Below are 21,262 nucleotides of genomic sequence, written 5' to 3'. Positions count from 1 at the left end.
CAGCTTCTGATTCGTAAACTAAATTTTTCTTTTTTTTTTTCAAACAGTTCTGATTCAAATCTTGATTCAAATGATTCACAATTTCTGGAAATATTTTGTATTCATCAAGCTTAATGGATGGTGGTTTGCTTTTCGACAGATCCTAGTTGTCACAAAAAAATACCCCAATTTCATCAATTTTACCAATTTTCATACATTTGATACCTTTCGACAAATCCAAGTTGTAAGAGTAAAGAAATCGATATTGAGAATAAAAAGGCAAAACATGAAACACTTGCGATGATAAAACTGAGGATTGTAAACAGTGATCCAATTCATATGCGAAGAAAATGCTTTGGGCGAAACACTGCCAGTAAGATGTGTGTTCTATCTGTAGTCAGTTGTGAACACATCAAGTGAACACAGTAATACAGGAAGGGCCGTGGGTTTAACTTAAAAGGCCTGGTCGAATCGTACACCCACACGATACACAATACCCAGTACAAAAAGGACTGGCGAGTCCTAAACATGTCGAAAGACCTAAAGCTTTTGGATCAAAAAATCACAACTGTACTATTTGGTGATATAGATAATAGACAATTGTGAAGAAAAGATAACAATTTTCATGAAACAGATTCTTCCGAATTTCACAGAATTTCTCTTAAGACATCTGCCATGAAAGCCAAGAAAACAAGTTTCCAGATCCAAACTATTACCCGACATAGCTTACACAAAAGTGAATCAAAATGATTCACGTTAATCTTCGAGGATGAACAAGAAAAACACAGTAATACAAGATTAAAGAACAATCCCATTTCTTATTGCTCATCCCATTCATCATTCTTGTAAGACACCATAGTGTCAACCTTGTGTATCTGCATCATAAAAACAAGAATACAATGTTAGGGCATTTGCCAAACATAAACCATATCATTACCATGGTACACCAAATGTCAATCAATCTCATTTCTTTTCCACTAAAACTGAATCTCAAACTTTTACAGTTCAACATATATCCAAAAATCGATAATTACCTTGGTATCGAAAGAATGCAATTTCACCATTTGGGGATTTGTTATCAGTTTAGGGTCACTTTCTGTCCAAGTGAAAGGCACCTCAACATCATTATCAGTATATGCTAACACATCAAAGATACCTGCAAGTTAAACATAATAAATGAATTGAACATAATACTCACATTCATCAAAATTGATTCTTATGCTCTTAAAAAGTTAAAAATAACTTAAAGCCTACAAAATAATACTAACAGGGTTCATCAAGGCATGGCAAGTATGTAATGCTGGATGCAATTTGTCTCATAATAGCTTGGATCTCCCTCATGATTTCTTTATCACTCTTTTCCCTCGATACCCTGACAATTAACAAACATCAATCCACACGAAAACAACGGGTGGGTATACTAACAAAAAGTGCAACAAATATAACACATACCCTTTCTCAACAACTTCTTTATCAGACTCTATACTGAAATTCCACCTTTCAAGTACTTCATCAGTGGCCTTACTCATAATCACAAGAACAATCCTTTGTAACTTCCCAGCTTCCAACCACTCTACACATATAATAAATAATCCCCAAATATGAAACCCTGAAACATAAACATTAAAAACGCAAAATTCACCAAAAAGTTTGAAACTTTTTCGTGATATCAAAACTTTACCCGAAAGCTGTGTATTCAAATTTGCAATAAAAGTCTTAACAGCCTCGTCTTGAGATAACAACAATGGAAGTCCATATTTCTTCACTCTTCCGAAAGTTTCTTCGGGATACACTCCACGATTGTACAAAATACTACACATTTCATTACACCCGATCACCCCAACAATATTAGCATTTACAAAATACTACACATTTCATTAAAACAAAACCCTAAAAAAGGGAAATTGGTACAAAAATTATTACCTGTTTGCTGCATAACCTGAAAGGGGGTTACATAGATAAAAAAAAAAAAAATTTTATATATCAGTGTCAAAGAAGAACCCAGAAATTAACATAGTGATGAGAAAAACGAGAGACGATATGTACCGAAAAACTCGCTAACGATGGCAGTGGATCCACGGAGAGTGATGATGTCTTTGCTGGCAGTTCTTGAAGCCATTTGTGTAATAGGAATTTCGTCGAACAGGTTATGTATGTGTTTTATGAAAAAACAATTTGTTAAGTAGAAGAAAGAGACCGGGTTTAGATAGATGAAATGGATATAGATGGTTAGTGAGCAACGGCTACTTTTTGTGTCCGGGGGATAAGCAAAACGGTCTATTTGTTGGAAGAATAGAATAATAAAGAATGGTGCGGGTGCGGGCTTAACGGTTCGATAAATGGGTCCCACCATATGAGATTCAAAGTTCTTTACCAAAACCCATGGATTGTTATTTTTTACTGTAAAAGGCCTGGGTTAAGTTTATTAACAAGGGTCAAGTTTTAGTCATCTACAATAAATCTTGCATAATACAGTTGTACACTGCGTAATAAATTTTATACATTTGTTGTAGATGACTAATATTTGTTGAATAAATATCACTTCCCGTGCATGCGATGTTTCAGGGCCGGTCTTAAGGGTGGACAAAGTGGGCGACGGGCCAAGACCTGTTTTTTTAAGGGGCCCGATTTTTTTTTAATGTTATATATATTGGTATTAGGTAGAATAAAACAAGTATTAAAGTAAAACAGATAAAACAATATGTTTCTCTTCACTCAAAATCACCGTGGATAATGAAAATCACCGTGCATCAATTGCTTCGTGAAAATCTTCGTACATCAATTTAATCATGATCTAAAGGTGAAGATCTTGTCTTATTTGTTTTACTTTAATATTTGTTTTACAATACATAACCCCTATATATATAATATAAAATTAAAACTTTTAGCGGACTATAAAGGGGAAAAAAAAGTCAAAGCAGTCATAATAATCGAAGTCAAGCGGTGCTCTCATTCTGTCACTGTGATCACAAATTGTACTTGTCTCCGTCTTTCTTTTAATTTGCAGGTGATACTTTTCTCTTTGTTTTTATTTTATGTAGATAACGATTAATTACAAACTTTTATTTTATGATTTTGCATTTTTTTTTAGTTTCTTGAAAAATAATTTTTGTTATGTTTACTAATATACCATTTATCGTCCATAAACTCGTTGTTAAAAAAATATGTATAGACATAATTTATTGCGCTTAGCCTATGTGGCCTTTTTTGACGCTCGGCCAACACTTATAAATTTTTGGGACTGGCCCTGCAATGTTTGTAGACAATTATCTTTACCAAAACCCGTTGGGGTGGCTGGGTGGGTTTTGGGACATCCTTTATAAATTATAACCAACCAATTTATATGAATCGAACACTAATGTACATCAAGGTGAGTCGGTTTTAAGTTTTGTGTTCTCCAATTTTCCTTAGCAATCCAAAAAGACTAAGATTGTTAATAATGATTCAAAGTTTGTTTTTCTCACAAACAGTTTAATCAGTATGTCATGTTAATTTTTCATTCATCTTTCCTAAATATACTTTTTACCCATAACAAATAACATATTCATTTCTTTCACAAACAACCATTTATTTACTTATAAGGTTGTTAGGTACTTAATCTTTGGTGTGCAATACTCACATATTAATTTTTTAATTCATAAAATTCACGCGGGTCAAACATTTATTCATTAAGCAAAAAATTATTAAAAAATTAGTATGTGAGGGGTTCCACGCGTACTCACATGTTCAAGAGGTAAATGCCCAAAACCATAGAGAATCACGATTCGATCCCAATTTTACAAGTCAACATCCCCTACGCCAGTTTACTCAAAGAGGGTCTAGCTAGACAGTTGATATGAGACTAAGTGATTAAATGAGACTTCTATTAGATATGAACTTAGAGCATCCCCAATTGTTTGTTTTCAATAACTTTTTTTTTGTAAAAAAGTGTAAGAGGTTTTTTAAAAAAAGTCTTGTACTCCAATGGTAAAAACCTTTTTAGATCTTCAAGTTAAATAAAATATATTCATTTAGTACAAATATAGGGTTCTTACATAACCTATAAGTGGGTAGAAATTAAGCTTTTCATCAACTTTTTTATCTTTAAATTATATTTTAATTAACTTTAAGCTTTTAAAAGCTTTTTTCCATTGGAATACAAGACTTTTCCAAAAATGCTCTTATACCTTAAAAAAAAAACTATTGAAGTTAAACAATTGGGCATCCAACTTCCATTGTCCACGTTTAGAGCTGACATAACAGGTTCAACACCACCTGTTAAGACACGACACGATAAGACATGAGACCTCTTAGAGTAGAACACGAACAAGACACAATAAGTAATTGTGTCATTTTTTCCAAACATGAACACGATACAACAATTAACAGGTAACACGATAAAAACTTGCTAAGAAACCTGTTAATTTAACTTTGCTTTTTAGATGTAAACTAAGATTCATATTCATGTGTTTATCAGATTATCAGTCTCTATATCTATATCAAATCTTTAGATCTATCTCTATATCTATAAATGTATAAAAACACATGTATACAAAAACGCTACATCCATAGAAAAATAAAAATGAAAAAGAAGAACGATCTGGTGGTGTTGAAAACTTTGATGCCGCAACTATTGTATAAATCACACGTAGATCTGAAAATCCGTAGATCATCTCGTGTTCGCCGCCACGGTCGTAACTGCCATCGACAATATCAAAGATTCAAAGCCATATCGGCCACCGCCACTGTCGTAGATAGATACATCCCAAGAGATAGATAAATATAGAGACAGATTTGATAATGAAAATATAAGATAGATTTTTGTTTTAAGTTTTATGGTTTTTTTTAGGGTTTTGTTAGTGACAACCCTTAGGGTTGTCAATAAAAACTAATTGGGTGCATTAAAATTTGTACCTTGCTGTTAGAAAAATCAGGGGGCGGTTTTTAATATATAATGTACAAGTTTTTAAGCATGTAATATGTTGTTAGTGACAGCCTTAAGGGCTGTCATAATCATTTTTTTTTTCTTTTAATTTCGAGAGAAAGAGAGTGAGATGTAGATATGAAAATGAATAGTTTGTGAAAAAGATATTTGTTTGTTTCTAACTTTGTATCACTCACGTGCAGCTTAAATAATTTTTAAAACAACCCTTGAAGTATGGTGGGTTTATAAGAACTAAACCTTCACTCTTAACATTATATATATTATTTTTTAAATTAAAAATTTTAATATGTTTTTAACAGGTCTAACAGGTTCGGACTTGTTAAGATATGAAAATTATCGTGTCGTAACAGGTCCGAACACGAACGTGTTAAGCCCAAACACAAAACCTGTTAAGCACAAGTCGTATCGTGTCGTGTTAACAAGTTTCGTGTCAAAATTGTCAACTTTATCCACGTTATTTGACTTCCATTCCAAAATACACAATTTTTTGAAAATAATTTCACTCTAAACAATTAGCCGGCCCATGGGTTTCTTAGTAACCAGCCTTTGATCTTGAAATCGTATTTGTAGTTTTGGTTTCCTTTTCTCCAAGACAACTTTGTCTCATATCATTTCCATAAAAATAAAAATAAAAAATCAATTTTCGTTTATTTTAGATTACTAGTTAATTATCCCGGGTTAAACCCGGGTATTTCTAAACAAGTTTCGTAAATACATGTTTATTATCATAAATGAAACATAAAAAAAAACGTAAGTAAAAATGTCTATATTTTAAAGGCAAGTAAGCAATGTTATTATACATTGGACTTAAAAGATTTAAAAACTTTCAAATGAAGGGACTAAAAATTTAAATTCAAAAAATGATGTCATAAATTAATTATATAAAAAAAAAATAATTAACAAGAAAAAGTTTAATAATGCCAAATAAGATTTTTTTAAAAACATATTATGTCATCACAATCTTATTTTATTTATATAAGAGATTACTGCATATATTAAAAATAAATTACATAACTAATAAACATCATCATAACTTTTGGTCTTTTATAATCAAGTTTTCTCATATATATATATATATTTCCCATATATATAAATGTATGCAATATGATTTTACTTTTATTCAATAGACACTACATACAGAAAAGTAAACCAAAAAATAGTCTTGTCACACGATCATTTTGCCAAAATGGAAATCATCATACAATTACAAAACAATGCATACTTTTCAGTTTATTTACTTTCTATTTATTTCATTCAATTCAACTAGAAAGAATTCAATAGGCCCATGGGTTTGTCAGCAACTCGAAACTTCATAATTCTAGAAGTCGTGTGGATTTCTTTTTCTCCAAGCTCGCCATCACGTGACTCATGTGACCCACCGATTTTTTCTAACCCGCCGTCCCCCTATAAATAACGTCTCATAATGTTTTACACATCACATACTCTACTCGTAACATTTTTCATCTATAGAAATCTCTTTCTTTCGTAAAAATTACTATTACCATGGGTAAGTTCTCATCCACATTCTCCTCGCGTTTTTTCAGCTGGTAAATTTTCTTCTAATTTCATGTATATTCGTTTATTCTTTTGTAGGATCTGACAAGAAGATTAAGATCGGAATTAACGGTACTTATAACTTATTGTGTTTTACATATATATTTTCTACAATTTGTTACATTTTTTTTTTCTTTTAAAATTCTGTGTGTTTGTGTACGTGGATTGTTTTTAAAGGTTTCGGAAGAATCGGACGTTTAGTAGCAAGAGTTGCACTTCAAAGAGATGATGTTGAGCTTGTTGCTGTTAATGACCCCTTCATTACCACTGATTATATGGTAACCAATTTATTCTTTTTTCACTTATATAACATTTGTATCTATATGTATAATGTATACATATATGTGTAAGTATATGTCATTAGTTGTTTAAACCAGTTAAAAATACATATATCCGTAATCCTGTACTATGTAATGGGATGCGATAGTTTAGGTAATAGGGTGGATCTGTCGTATCTATCTATGCCGATGATTTAAGGATTTGTGAATGTGTGTGTGTCTTGATTTTCAAAGTGTGACCAGATCATAGACCCTAAGCACCAAACTGAAAGTGCGAACGTTTGAATGAACAAATAAGGTGTTACAATCATTTACGAGGCGTTCACAATATTACTATTGTCAGTATGCTTTGGATTTTTAATATATGTTCAAATTGATGTGTGTGTGTCTGTATAGATGTTTGACTGAACATAGAGATTGTTGTAGGTGTGTCCTCATGCCTAATGTAGTAGTTTGTTGAATCATCCTCGGCACTCGGCGGGGCCAAGGCCAGGATAGTACTTAAGTGGGTATAATGGTGGTCTCGTCTTTTACACATATATATTTCCCTGTTAATTGTAAATGCAGACATATATGTTCAAATACGATAGTGTTCATGGCCAATGGAAGCACCATGAGCTAAAGGTAAAGGATGAGAAGACCCTTCTTTTCGGCGAGAAGCCAGTCACTGTTTTTGGAATTAGGTAACTTTGATCAGAAATCTCTTTAAGCTATGTTTGGGGATGTTTTCCATGAAATAACTTACGTCTAATGTTTGTCTTGTTATTTCATTTAGAAACCCAGAAGATATTCCATGGGGTGAAGCCGGAGCTGATTTCGTTGTGGAGTCTACTGGAGTCTTCACTGACAAGGATAAGGCTGCTGCTCACTTGAAGGTTGGATTGAATATATGGTTTTTAGATAATTTTTTAGAATGGGCCATGTTTAATTGTCTGAGAGGTTGTTGTTTACCATATATGATTTAATGATCATTGATTTACTTGTATTGCTTTTGTCTAATCAGGGTGGTGCAAAGAAAGTCATCATCTCTGCCCCAAGCAAGGATGCTCCTATGTTTGTTATGGGTGTCAATGAGAAGGAATATAAACCTGAACTTGACATTGTTTCAAATGCTAGTTGCACAACCAACTGTCTTGCTCCATTGGCTAAGGTTATATGTTCTCCATTTCAACTGTTATTATGTTGTCCATCTCTTGTACTTTTTGGCACTTTTTCCGACTGAAATGAAGAGTTTATCTGATGCATACTGCTTTATGAAACTTTCAGGTCATTAATGACAGGTTTGGCATTGTTGAGGGTCTTATGACTACTGTGCATTCTATCACTGGTATGTAGTCTTTTAGCTGGTTATTGACATTCTAGAGGTGGCAGTATGGGTGGGTTGGGTAATGTGTTTAAACTGATAAAGGTCAGAACTGGCAAAAAAAAAAATTAAGAAAGGTCAAATTGGATCATGATGTATGTATTCGTATGCACTATGGGTATTTGTTGGATTTTAACAAATTCTTTTAAGTTCACCCATTTGACACATTAGAAGTTATATATATGGGTTGAAATTATAATGTTTACATGCACCTATCAGGTTATTGCATTGTTCATAAAAATATGTTTTAACTTTGTTGAACAACATTCCAGCCACTCAAAAGACTGTGGATGGCCCATCAATGAAGGATTGGAGAGGTGGACGGGCTGCTTCTTTCAACATCATCCCCAGCAGCACTGGAGCTGCTAAGGTAACACATAGTGCCACTATAATTGCACTTACCAGGCACATAATTTTGGCTTTTAAGGGAAATGTTGACCATCAATTAAACAACATATATTATGAATGTTCTTTTAGGCTGTTGGTAAAGTTCTGCCAGCCCTTAATGGAAAGTTGACTGGAATGTCCTTCCGTGTCCCAACTGTTGATGTTTCAGTTGTGGATTTGACGGTAAGGCTTGAGAAGAAGGCTACATATGAGGAAATCAAGGCTGCCATTAAGTGAGTGTTAGAATTACTATGAACACATGGACCATTAATCAAGTGAATGTAAATTATTCACAATAATTTTTGCTGTTTTGGTAATTCAGAGAGGAATCAGAGGGCAAGCTCAAGGGTATTTTAGGATACACTGAGGACGATCTTGTATCCACAGACTTTGTTGGTGACAGCAGGTAATGACCTTGTATAAAGTACACACGTAAGCTGGAGACTAAATTACTTGTAATTCGATTCAACATGAATGCTCAATTGGTTAACCAAAGCCAAGTACAAGATAAATTCCTCAGATACAGTTCTTAATTGGATCTGAACCATGTTTCTTGTTACTTTTGCTTTCCAGGTCGAGCATCTTCGATGCCAAAGCTGGAATTGCATTGAATGACAACTTTGTGAAGCTTGTGTCATGGTATGACAATGAATGGGGATACAGGTACTTACATTGTCCCTCCTATATCTTTTCACATTAAATTAAGATACTTGAACATCGTTCATCTGTTAATTTTGATTTTTGCTTCTGCAGCTCCCGTGTTATCGACTTGATTTGCCACATTGCATCTGTTCAAGCCTAAATATTCTGCTGCTGGTTTCATTTTGGGCCATTTTGTTTGTTTGTTTTGTTTTTTCTGTCTACTTATATTTTGAGAACTTTGCTATAATTGTCTAGAAATTAGCTTTTTGGTTATGTCGTTCATTGGATAAACTGGTATGGTTACATGTATGGAATAATAAGAATTTTGGTTCTTTGACGTGTTCATATTGTATTTGAACATGACATGAGTAAGGTATGTAGGTATGTACTTATAAGGTATCTATGAAAGAGATCAGTCTTTTGCAACATTGAGAACAGTGGATGCCCCTTGTAGTTTGGGATACTATAATTGTTTGTTCCAATTGTGACCATATTAATGCAGCATGAAAATAGTTGAAAGGTTATGCAAAATCTAAACAATGCACCATTAGCGGTCTAGCACTGGGTCGCCTTTTATGAACAATACCGTTTAGCTAACCAAGCGCCTCTCTGGCTCTCTTTCACCACCTCTTTCTGTAAACTAAAAACCTATTCCAGATCTCATACCCCATCCTAATCTGTCAAGATGACTATATGCTATTTATTTATTGTAATGAATAAAACACTTGTCCTCATATCATACCCCAGGTCTTGGACCAAAGCGATGTTTGCGATTCATCAATTGTTGGGTTGTATGTTATAGTACTTTCCCTGCAATTTTCGTTTGATTAAATGAAGATGTAGCTCCCTTACAAAAATGCGAAAAACTTGGACAATAATGGAATTCCTTAAGAATAGGGGAAGTGATAGTGTTCATGATCCATTTATGGCTTTGTGATTGTTTATTAGGCTTCACCTACCTGAAACCCATTCTTGATTCTTGCATCAGAGTGGTCTAACTCTTAATTGCTTTTAACACGCATACATCAGAGTGTTTAGCCATGTTCCTGCAATGACCTGAAACTGGATGAAACAAAAACGTCAGGCAACATATCAAAACACCAACTTGGCTTTCATTTTTTTTCTTCTTTTACTGTTAGCTAAGGGTTTATAGTTAGGATACCAACTTTTGCTAATGACAGGGCTAAGAAGTGTCAATTATATGAAATAAAATGCATAAAAAAAGGTACACCTGCCAATGGGGTTGGTGGCCCATTGGTAAGGTCTTTGACCTTGGGAGGATCTACCTGGGTTCGAGTCCCATTTTCCACATTTGTGGGGGTGGATTAATAGGGTTTTTTTGAGAGTCCTGGTTAAAAAAAGGTACACCTGATTAATAGCAAAATATGCATGCAATCATTTCATTTTGTGTTCAAGGATTCGAAAAGTTAGTATGATAATAATGGTTTTACAATCTGCTGATAATTAGTAAGAACTGCATGTATGTTATAGTTGTAAAGTGAAGCAAATCTAGAAAGAATTGGCTCGGTTCAGATTGTTCTCTACTGCAACTCGAGAGACGAGAACATGAAGTAGGAAACGCTAGTAGTATTTGGTGGTTAACTCAACCTCTTTTTTGTCAACTAATACTGTAATCTAGTTATATTTTGACCCATCACCATGCATATATCTGCAATTAGGCCAAAGATCTATTCGGTAAGATTATATTTAGGGATAGTACGATTATATTTAGGGATAGTATCATATGATAAATTTGTCCCAATAATCAATAGATGGATTGGTAGGTGGAGCCTGAGACTGTGAGATCATGGGTTCAAATCTTGGTGTGAGCAAAGTGCTCCCAGGAATGGAGACAGGGGTTTTCCCATAATGGGTTTCCTCTGGAATTGGAGTTGGGTATATGAAGAGACATGGCGCTGAACCCAAATTTGTCGTTCAAAAAAAAAATCATATGATAAATTTATAGTTAGCATTAGGAAACTAAAAAAAAAACACAATGTCTACAAAACATTTAAAATGTATAAATCTGTACATATACAAGAAGTTGATAGTAGCAACAGCAGGCATTCTCATAGTCTCATCTTCTTTCACTTTTTTACTTCTAGTTATCTACAAAAATATTTCCAAAATTAGAATGAGCAGTCATGGTTAATTCAAATTACAGTTATACAGATAAATATCTCCTTTGCTGCCAAACTTCCATTTCCTCTCAGTTTCCAAATTTTCTAATACATGTGTGATCACATTGTTGGACCCATATTTAGAAACTCTAGCTGAAATCTGAGGACACAACTCAAATCCGTAGGTCTATCTTTTGCTATATATTCTTGATCTTGGTTCATTTTTGTACCTCAAAATCTTCGTAAGTAACTGAAAAAGGTGGTACTTATGGAGACTAGAGGTGATTCAAAGTTTGATACTAGAACTGCTGAGGAAAAAGCTATTGATGATTGGCTTCCGGTCACTTCATCAAGAAACGCAAAGTGGTGGTACTCTGCGTTTCACAATGTCACTGCTATGGTTGGAGCTGGTGTTCTTAGTCTTCCTTATGCCATATCCGAACTTGGATGGTATATATACAAACGCTTTTTCTTGATTTCATGTTTAGTTGTCCTAAGGTATTTTTTTGACGATATAATCATATAGAGTATAGACAGACTTTTTTAGAACGCCTTTCTCCCACACTCCCAGTAAAAATCTTTGGGCTAGCAGTATGCTTTAATCCAGTTTGAATAAAATATGAACATGTGAATAGTTGGATTTATGAAGAAAAGGTCTTTGTCCCAATTTAGATTTGAATTTACGACTCTTGGTTGTCACCTTGATACCACGAGCACGAGGTCAATGACCTGTTAAGTTTGTTAGGAACTATATCTTTTTTAAATTATTCATGTAATGTTATTTGGTCATTCTTATGATGCAGGAGCTTCGGTATCACGTGCCTAGTCATGTCTTGGGTGATTACGTTTTACACATTGTGGCAGATGGTGGAGATGCATGAAATGGTTCCTGGCAGAGGTTTGACAGGTACCATGAGCTAGGTCAATATGCTTTCGGTGAAAAGCTTGGACTTTATGTGGTGGTTCCTCAGCAACTTGTAGTGGAAATCGGTACGTGCATTGTGTACATAGTCATTGGAGGTAAATCGTTGCAGAAGTTCCATGAATCGATCTGTCCGGATTGTAACCCTTTGAGGACAACATACTTCATCTTGATTTTCTCGTCTGTTCAATTTGTGCTAGCTCATCTCCCCAACGTTAACTCTATTACTGGTGTCTCTTTGGCCGCTGCTGTCATGTCCTTGAGGTATAAACCATGAACCTATTCTAATTCATTGAACTGGACCTCTTTCTATGTGACAACATGTTCTGTGGTGTTGCCGGAGATAGCTTTTGACTTGGGTTATACTAATATTCATGATCTAACTGGTCATAACTCGTAAGGGTTTTTGTTTTACAGCTGACTTGTATATATGTCGAAGTGCTCCATAGTTAGAAGATCGTCCAGAGTGCCTGAGTGCGTTTTTATGTATATAACCCCTAAAATCATTTTATTCATAAACTAGAATATTACTGAAATAGTATACTTTTTGTGATCATATTTGACACATTAACAAAGGAGGTCAACATTTTTGACCAGAATTACATGTTTGACGCCAAACAATTTTGACCCGTTACCTATCTCTCTATACTGCCCATTATGCCACCACTGAGGTAGTTGGTCTTAATCTAAGATGGTCATGAACTTAGGGATCTACACCATACATTGCTCAATAACTGTTTCGGGTACTTGCAGTTATTCATTTATTGCTTGGATAGCTGCCTTGAATAGGAGAATTGATGAAGATGTGGATTATAGCTTGAGGTCAAAAACAACTGTGGGACAAATGTTTGGTATATTCAGTGCCATAGGTGATATAGCTTTTTCGTATGCTGGTCACAGTGTGGTCTTGGAGATCCAAGCAACCATTCCTTCGACTCCTGAAAAGCCTTCTAAAGGACCAATGTGGTTAGGTTGTGTTGTTGCATATACTATTGTTGCCATTTGCTACTTTCCTGTTGCCATAATAGGGTACTGCATCTTTGGTAACGCTGTTGATGACAACATCCTCATCACTCTCGGTAATCCAAGATGGCTTATTGGCATGGCTAACATGTTTGTCATTATTCATGTCATTGGTGGCTATCAGGTATATATGACTATGTGTCTCGTGTCTTGTTATTCCATGTTCTCACACGTTTCATGTGATGACGTGAAAAAAAAATCAGATTTATTCTATGCCAGTGTATGACATGGTTGAAACCTTCTTGGTGAAATCAATGAAGTTCAGTCCAAGTGCTATTCTTCGGTTCACTGTTCGTACATCATTTGTTGGTAAGACTGCTACTTTCTAGATGTGTCAATATGGATGGCAATTTGTTTACTTTTTTTTTTGTTTGTAACGAATAGGGCAGAATCGACAAACACTAGTAGTTTCACGATCTTATATACCATCGTACTTTTAAAACTTGTTCCTCTTTAACCAATGTGTAGCCCAGAATCAAGAAAAGACGAGCATTTTCATCATTTATAGATAACCTGAATAATTTAGTTTGTAAACAAGTGATAGTGATGTGTGAATTCTCAAAAGGTTAATTGAACAGTTCTAGAAGAATCCAAACATAAGTTATTAGAGAACCGGACATCAGCCTCATAAGGAATACTTGAATGCACTTATATATGTATATTCAGTTATCAACCAACTAGACTTTGTAAGAGATACTACATAAAAGATTGAATCAGCTTATTTGTGGTATATTTAAACTGGGCACCCCTGCTTTGTGTTAGTTGCAGCAATCACCACTTTTATTGGAATCACATTCCCTTTCTTTGGTGGTCTTCTTGGGTTCTTTGGAGGCTTTGCATTGGCACCGACGTCCTATTATGTAAGGCTACAATCCATTGGTCTGTTCTTTTCAAGTAAATTATCACACCCTTAAGATCAAGTTAAACATTCTTGAGGAATCCTTGTTAAGATACCCCTATATTATTTAATTCTTTTGTTACTTGTGCAGCTTCCTTGCATCATTTGGCTAATAGTCAAGAAGCCCGCAAGGTGGAGCATAACTTGGTGCATAAATTGGGTATGTCATGACTCCTTCATTCATTAGTCATATACTCAGCGTTGCCAATGGGATCTTTTTCTATGAGTTGCTGACTGTGCCGAATGTTTCAGGTTTGCATAGTAATCGGAGTAATCTTGATGATTTTAGCACCCATCGGAGGTCTAAGGCAAATAATTAAGTCAGTTGGTAGCTACAAGTTTTACTCATAAACTACTTCTTCAATCTCCTCTTTTGAAACTTGGTAATAGTAGCTGATTTGACCACCAAGAAGAAGATGAAGTTTGTTCACTAAAACCCATCAAGACAGTGCTTCTCAGCTTTGCAAGGGTCCAAGACATGATCTTTCTTTTACATATTTTTATACAAAAACGACTGAATCGTTTTTTCCTCAATAAATTATGCAATAAGCATTGACCGACAAATAAAATTTAGCGATTAACATCAATATAGGTGGTGTGGCTACATCCGAAATGCTAGATTTTGGAGTTTAATATGGCATTGTGAAACGGGTCCATTGCCCGTAAGAGAGTGTATAGTCGGAAAAGTTTATCACTAATCGTTACTTTCTAAATTCGTGTTTAGAAAGACGATTTCCTCATCAGCAATACACATCCATTGGATCAAATCACTAATCGTTAAAATCAAACACAACCGAAACGAATAACACAGCACACAAAACAAAAGCCAACAATTCACAATTTCCAGTTTGTTATATGTTAGTTAATAGAAACTTAAAATTAACAAAAAAAAATTCTTGAGGGACCAATTATGTAAATTTCTTTAACAACATCAACTGAAATCAGAAGTACAGAATCTTGAAAACATTGAAAGAATAAAAAAAGATATAACCAAAAATTCAGTAAATTCCAAAACTAAAAAGACAGAAAAATGTAACAAGAAAGTGCATCAAGAAACCAGGTCGAGAAACAATACAACCGCCATTACTTGAAGAGCTTACAACTGGAGTGGCCGGAGAAGGGGTTTCGTCCACCCGCAACAAGGACGGCGGCGGTGGCGGGGGAGGAGAAAGATTGACGGCCGGATTCTGAGCAGCGTCACCGTAAACAGTGTAATCAAGAATGGAGTCAATGCCATGGACAGAAACGATGTCGTTTGAATAAAGATCAGGATGGATGATTAAAGAATCATCAATGGTGAAATGATGAGGGGAGTTGTTTGTGATAATGATGGTTTTAGAGGGGAGTAAAGTGGGAATTCTTGTTTGGGTTTTGAATAATTGGAGGTCTGAGAATGTGAAATGGTGAGGGAGGATATGGTACGGGATTACGAACGGGTCGAAAATCAACGACGACGCGGCCGAGGATGAAATCGCGTCGTTTCCCGGGAGGAAAATGGTGGCGCTGCTTGGAATGGTGGTGGTTGTGTTTGCGTTTGTGGGGTTCAACAGAAGGTTTAGCCATGATGTGAAGTCTCCTGACCCGATTAGCGCGTCGAGTATGTTCTTTAGTTGTTGTTGTTGCATGTATTCTGGTGGTGCTGGTACGGTGGTTGGTGGTGGTGGTAATGGGGAAAGAGCGGGTGAGAGGTGGTGGAGATCGGTGGAGATGGTGGCGGGGGTGGTGAGGGCCACCGTTGTGAAAAAGAGAAAAATGGGGAAATAATTTGACATGGTGTTTGTGTGTGTGTGTGAAAGAAATTAGTCAAGGGATTGAATGATTGCTTTTGCCGCTCATACTATGTGTTTAAATAGTGTGGTGATCGATGATTGTGTTAATTAATTGGATTAATGTTATTTCCATAACTTAGATTCTAAATCAATAAAGTATTTTATAATACTCGTAATATACTTATTTGGGTTTGCACATTATTAAAATTAAGAGAAAATGATTTATGATGTTAACATCATCTTTGTCGGATGATGTTGCTCTTACAAATTCACTTAAATCAATTTTTATATATGTCAAAAAGCCCCTCATGATTTTAATGGTTTGTGAGAGCAACATCATCCAACCAAAATAATGTTAACATCATCCAAGTTATCCTTTAAAATGATTGTAGAAGATCGAGCTACATGTAATTATATTATGGTCGCTTTATTTTTTTTCCTTTTGTATGATAATTAATCATTAACCGACCTTCTGATAATCTCATGTAATCATTCTACACCATTGAATATCTATATCTATCAATTTATCTCTCTTTATACATAAGAATTCAGTGACATGAAACAATTTTGGATCTATTTAACTACACGCGGCGGTGATGGTGGTAGCAACAAAGGTGTGGCGACGGTGATAATGATAGTAAATATAAATTAATTGATGTAAAAGGGGTTAATATGATTTTTAAGGGTATTATAGGTAAATAAGTAAAGATGTTTAAATTAGTAAATAAAAAATAGAGATAATATGGCCATTTCAAAATCTTAGTTACTTAAAGGAATGAGGTAGTTTGTTATTATGAAGTTATTTATGATTATTTTTTTTTGTATGTAACAATAGCTAATTAAATACGGAGTATTATATATTAAGTTGAGTGACATGAGTTTTTTTATATATCTATAACTCTTATAAAACAATAGTTAACCAAACATTTTAAGCCCTCTTGCAATCTAAAACTAATTTGAAAAAATGTCACATAAGATTTTATCCTATGTGTCAACTCCATATTTTTCTTTAAATAAACAATATATTTAGAAAACAAATGAACCTATATATGTTAAAATAAATAAATATATATTGTAAGAATCTAAGATCTTCTCATTAGATAAAATGATAACTTCTCTTTAGTTTAAAAAATCACGTCTATACCTAATGATATTTTATTATCTTTTTTATTCAACATTTATATGAGGTTCCTTTCGTTTTTTTTATGGTAATTATAAAAAGGTTTGTTCAGGCTGTTGGTTAGTTGGAACTCTCATCGCATTAATCATTAGTGGCAATATTTAAAGTTTATAAGCTTTTTTTATCACCACTGAATTATATTCATCTTATATGAGTTAAGAGCTTTGTATAATATCATACCTTTTTGAAATAGTTATGTTATGTTCGTCCATATGTTTTTTTACAATCATTATTTGACCATTCCATTAACTCATTTGTTCACATATTAAGTGTTTCATTAAATATTTTTTTAAGCAAGTTTAACTCAAATCTCACTTTATTTAGTACCATTTTAAAGCAGCCGCACATCGTGCGGGTAAAAAAATCCTAGTTATATATAAACGAGGACTGGTTCAGTCTTTTTTGAATAAATAACAAAATAAACATTGTTATGTAGCACTGAAACGGGTAAGCTAAAGCGTAAAGGGGTACGAGACCGATACAGAAACGGATAACGGTAACACTAAAAAGTCCAAGAACGGATACGACAATTAAAAAAAAATACAGTTATAAATTATATTGATTTTTTATAGAGAGAGATTTGAGACTTGATAGATTATGTATAATTGTATATGTATAATTGTATAACATATATTTGATTAGTGATCACTCATTGAATGTTTAGTGTTTAGTTATTGGTTTTGGAATAGAAAAAATTGAATGTTGATCATAATGTATATAATATAGCATGCTTGGGTTTGGGGATATGTACAATCGCTAAGATGGCAGTTGCTTTTGGAATAAAAAAAAAGTTCATTAAAACCCTGATATTAATTAGAAACGGTATGAAAATTTCAAAATAACGTTTCGGGGTCTACATAAAATTCATGGAAATGTTTCATACACGTTTCGTACGCGGAAACATTTCCATGGAGTTTCTGAAAAGAATACGTCTATATGTTTGGAGTTTCGGTGCATCGTAGTAATCACAAATACTTAACATCAATATAGGTGGTGCGGGCTACATCCAAAATGGAGTTTGATATGACATTGTATTGCCCAAAATGGAGTTTGATATGACGTTGTATGTGTATGTAGTTTGCAAACATCGTACCAACCAGTAATTGACCAACTTATTGTTTACAAGCTCGTATTGAAATGCAATATCAAAGATTTACCCCTCACTTTTTTTTTTTAAAAAAAAAAATTTTTTAACGGCAAATTTGGGCTCAGCGACATGCCTCTTCATATATCCTACTCCAATTCCAAATAAAACTCATACTGAGAAAACCCATGTCTTCGTTCCTGATAGCATTTTGCTCACACCAGGATTTGAACCCAAGACCTCTCAATCACAGACTCCACCATATACCAATCCATCTATCGATGATTGGTTACCCCTCACTTCCTTTATAGTCTACCTTTTTTTACGTGCCACATTTTAATTTTCATTATCCTAAGAGTTATTCATATGTGTTCTTTAGATCGATGAATACTACTGATTGTTACCATACAATTTTACAGATGGTGAAAAAAGAGTAAAGTGGACAGTGAACTTAGTGTACATGAGTTTACATTTTTCTTATTCTTGCTTTGTTAGTTTTTGTCAAATTATTCACTCGTGTAGCTTCAACTTATACCTTACATTGTTGTTTTTCGTAAAACACACATACATATATCAATGCACGAAATATATACTAATGCATAAAGACTCTCATGAATTTGTAAAATCCTTCATCTGTTTTACAATAATAGATGTTTTATTTAAACCATAACCATTATATATATCTATTAGTGTTCAGACCGGTCTAATGGACGAGTAGTCTCAAAATATATTAATCAAAGCTAAAAAATTGAAATTCAAATATATTAAAGTCATGTATAATAGTGTCCTGCAAATAACAAAAAAAAACATGAAAAAAACTGGTAAGTTCTGTTAGTGTGTTTCTAATTTTCTATGTATTTAATCCAAATTTAAAAGATAAACCCCAAATAAATTAACAATAAGAATCGAATAAACATCTTTGCATACAGATCCAAAAAAATTATTCCGGATAAAAAAGGAACCCAACTAAGGACATTCCAGAAGTCGACCAAGTGATTTTATCGGCTAATGCAAAAAGATATGGAAACAAATTGTTGATAAAAAAAAAGAGTCGTGCCAAAAACCTTGCAAAGTCATCTCATGTTGTGTTAAACCTTAAACATAACGTGGATCAAAGGGGTTTATCTAAAGGTATTATTTATAATTGATATCATGTTTTTCATAAGATCCGAAGTATATCTGTTATACACAAACTAAAATGATGAATTGTTCCACCATGCTAAATAATCATACTAAAACATTCAACAACATCTCAATATGTAATATTTTTCCCTGATAGAATAACGACTAAAAAATTACACTATTGATGAGCTAGTTTCAAAATAGATTCAAAAATAATCATAGTCAATATATTAAAATAATCATAATGTTACTCATATCAATATTTGACTTTTTATTCAAAAGCTTATAGAAAAATATAATCGTAAATCTTAAGTATACACCGTTAGTGAGTTACTTTCAAAACGATATTAAAATAGTCAAAGTCAATATATTAAAGTAATCAGAAACCTACTCATAGCAAATTTAGACTTTATACCTAAAAGGTTATAGAAAGATATAATTGTAAATCTTAAAAGTTAATATAGGTTACTGATACAAAATTTAATATATAATATTTAAATTAGTTAAGTCATATATCACAACTTAATCGATACGAAAGTTAAAAAAGAAACATACGAAAATTAACTCCATATAAATATTGATTACAGTTTACCTTTTTTTTCAACTTTAGTTAAATAAAAAAAAATAACAGTTTCTTATATTCTAAAAGTATAAACTATATAATTTGAAAAATACATACCAATTCATCAACAAAGAACATCTCGAATGTTTTTATTTTCTTCGGGTTGTGCCACTCCGCAACAGTCCATACATGCAAAATACGGAGTCGTAAATGATGGTTAACATGTGTTGGCTTAAGATCTTCAGATGAACTAATGTGGTCATATTTTTTGTTATTAAAGAAAAATCCATAACGAACCTCAAATTAAATTAAAAGAAATAATAATAAAAAATAACATAAAAATTCAATGTTAAATAATAATAATAATAATAATAATAATAATAATAATAATAATAATAATAATAATATGTACAAAGTATATAAAAAGAAAAACCCTTTTGTATTTAATCGTGGCTTCTTTTTTTTTTTTGTCGTACGTGAGTTATATTATAAATTACAATAAAACCGAAAAGTGTAAATTAATTATTTTTAAATTGGGTGAAATTGTAAATTGGTGATGGAAAACCAAAAAGTGTAAATTAATTATTTTTAAGTGTAAATTGGTGATGGAAAACCAAAAAGTATAATTAATTATTGTTAATTTTGGTTAAAGTGTAAATTGGTGATGGAAAATGTGTAAGTTAATTATTTTTAAATTAGGTTAAAATTTAAATTGGTAATGGGAAACCAAAAAGTGTAAATTAATTGTTTTAGATTGGGGTTAAAGTATAAATTGGTGATGAAAAACCAAAAAGTGTAAATTAATTTTGATTAATATTAAAAAATTAGATGATTAATAATGATAGAGGATTAGGCTAAAGGAGGGGGATTAGGGTTACCAACTATACCCCCAACCCCCTCTTTTAGTTATATTATAGATATATATATCTATACGCTATACTATATTATAAAACAAAAAGCTTCTGTCTAAATTTTAAGTTTCAAGTTTCAACATTTACTTTCCGAAAATGTCTCTTTATCAATTATATATTTACCTAAAATAGTAACTACATTACCCTTTATCTCTTCTCAAATCTCAACCAATCATTTTTTTTCCTATCACCTTCATAAATCATTTATTCATCAAATTCATTTAAAATCTTTTATCTCAAAAACCGTACATTGATAAATTATAAAAATTATATGGGTGTTCTTAAAATTCCATGTTCTTTCATTAGAGATGTCATTCGATATAATTTCGACGAATTTTTAAATCCGAGGGCGGAGCCCGGACGGCTAAGACATTTGACTATTACACTTTATGACCGATGACCACTTATAACCTATTATACTTTATGAACTATCACCCCACTTTTTCACCGTCACAACGCGTGAGTTTTTTGTCTCGTATATACATACTCATAAATGTATTGTTATGAACCGGTTTGTAAACTTAACCCAATGGCAGTTTAAGCT

General features: G+C 33.2%; 3 protein-coding genes and 1 pseudogene across 3 annotated transcripts; 2 read left to right on the top strand and 2 right to left on the bottom strand.

The window, feature by feature from the left end:
- Window positions 1-426: 426 nt before the first annotated feature.
- On the bottom strand, window positions 427-2,257 carry LOC122579763 (mitotic spindle checkpoint protein MAD2). Its single transcript, XM_043751991.1, has 7 exons — window positions 2,026-2,257; window positions 1,903-1,918; window positions 1,661-1,791; window positions 1,432-1,552; window positions 1,248-1,351; window positions 1,014-1,135; window positions 427-854 (listed from the first exon to the last, which is right to left on the bottom strand). The coding sequence occupies exons 1-7, from the start codon at window positions 2,096-2,098 to the stop codon at window positions 798-800; spliced, it is 624 nt and encodes a 207-aa protein (XP_043607926.1). The 5' UTR covers window positions 2,099-2,257; the 3' UTR covers window positions 427-797.
- Window positions 2,258-6,332: 4,075 nt separating this feature from the next.
- LOC122609956 (glyceraldehyde-3-phosphate dehydrogenase, cytosolic) lies at window positions 6,333-9,464 on the top strand. Its single transcript, XM_043782916.1, has 12 exons — window positions 6,333-6,410; window positions 6,497-6,529; window positions 6,635-6,735; window positions 7,303-7,418; window positions 7,511-7,610; window positions 7,739-7,885; window positions 8,002-8,062; window positions 8,371-8,468; window positions 8,576-8,718; window positions 8,808-8,891; window positions 9,059-9,148; window positions 9,239-9,464. Exons 1-12 carry the CDS (start codon window positions 6,407-6,409, stop codon window positions 9,285-9,287), a joined length of 1,026 nt encoding a protein of 341 aa, XP_043638851.1. The 5' UTR covers window positions 6,333-6,406; the 3' UTR covers window positions 9,288-9,464.
- Window positions 9,465-11,506: 2,042 nt separating this feature from the next.
- On the top strand, window positions 11,507-14,494 carry LOC122579877 (annotated as a pseudogene).
- Window positions 14,495-15,088: 594 nt separating this feature from the next.
- On the bottom strand, window positions 15,089-15,862 carry LOC122610935 (FAS1 domain-containing protein SELMODRAFT_448915-like). The gene has a single exon (XM_043783885.1). The coding sequence runs from the start codon at window positions 15,860-15,862 to the stop codon at window positions 15,089-15,091; it is 774 nt and encodes a 257-aa protein (XP_043639820.1).
- Window positions 15,863-21,262: the final 5,400 nt, after the last annotated feature.

This window comes from Erigeron canadensis, chromosome 8, assembly GCF_010389155.1.
Source record: "Erigeron canadensis isolate Cc75 chromosome 8, C_canadensis_v1, whole genome shotgun sequence".
Taxonomy (NCBI): domain Eukaryota; kingdom Viridiplantae; phylum Streptophyta; class Magnoliopsida; order Asterales; family Asteraceae; genus Erigeron; species Erigeron canadensis.
Note: the sequence above shows the minus strand (reverse complement) of the source record. Positions and strands in the feature narration are given on the sequence as shown.

Coding starts and splice junctions, on each gene's coding strand:
- LOC122579763 (XM_043751991.1), bottom strand. CDS start 2,098: ATGGCTTCAAGAACTGCCAGCAAAGACATCATCACTCTCCGTGGATCC. Junction 1,553..1,660: donor TTTGAATACACAGCTTTCGG/GTAAAGTTTTGA, acceptor TTATATGTGTAG/AGTGGTTGGAAGCTGGGAAG. Junction 855..1,013: donor TGCATTCTTTCGATACCAAG/GTAATTATCGAT, acceptor TTTATGATGCAG/ATACACAAGGTTGACACTAT.
- LOC122609956 (XM_043782916.1), top strand. Junction 7,886..8,001: donor GTCTTGCTCCATTGGCTAAG/GTTATATGTTCT, acceptor TGAAACTTTCAG/GTCATTAATGACAGGTTTGG. Junction 8,469..8,575: donor GCAGCACTGGAGCTGCTAAG/GTAACACATAGT, acceptor ATGTTCTTTTAG/GCTGTTGGTAAAGTTCTGCC.
- LOC122610935 (XM_043783885.1), bottom strand. CDS start 15,862: ATGTCAAATTATTTCCCCATTTTTCTCTTTTTCACAACGGTGGCCCTC.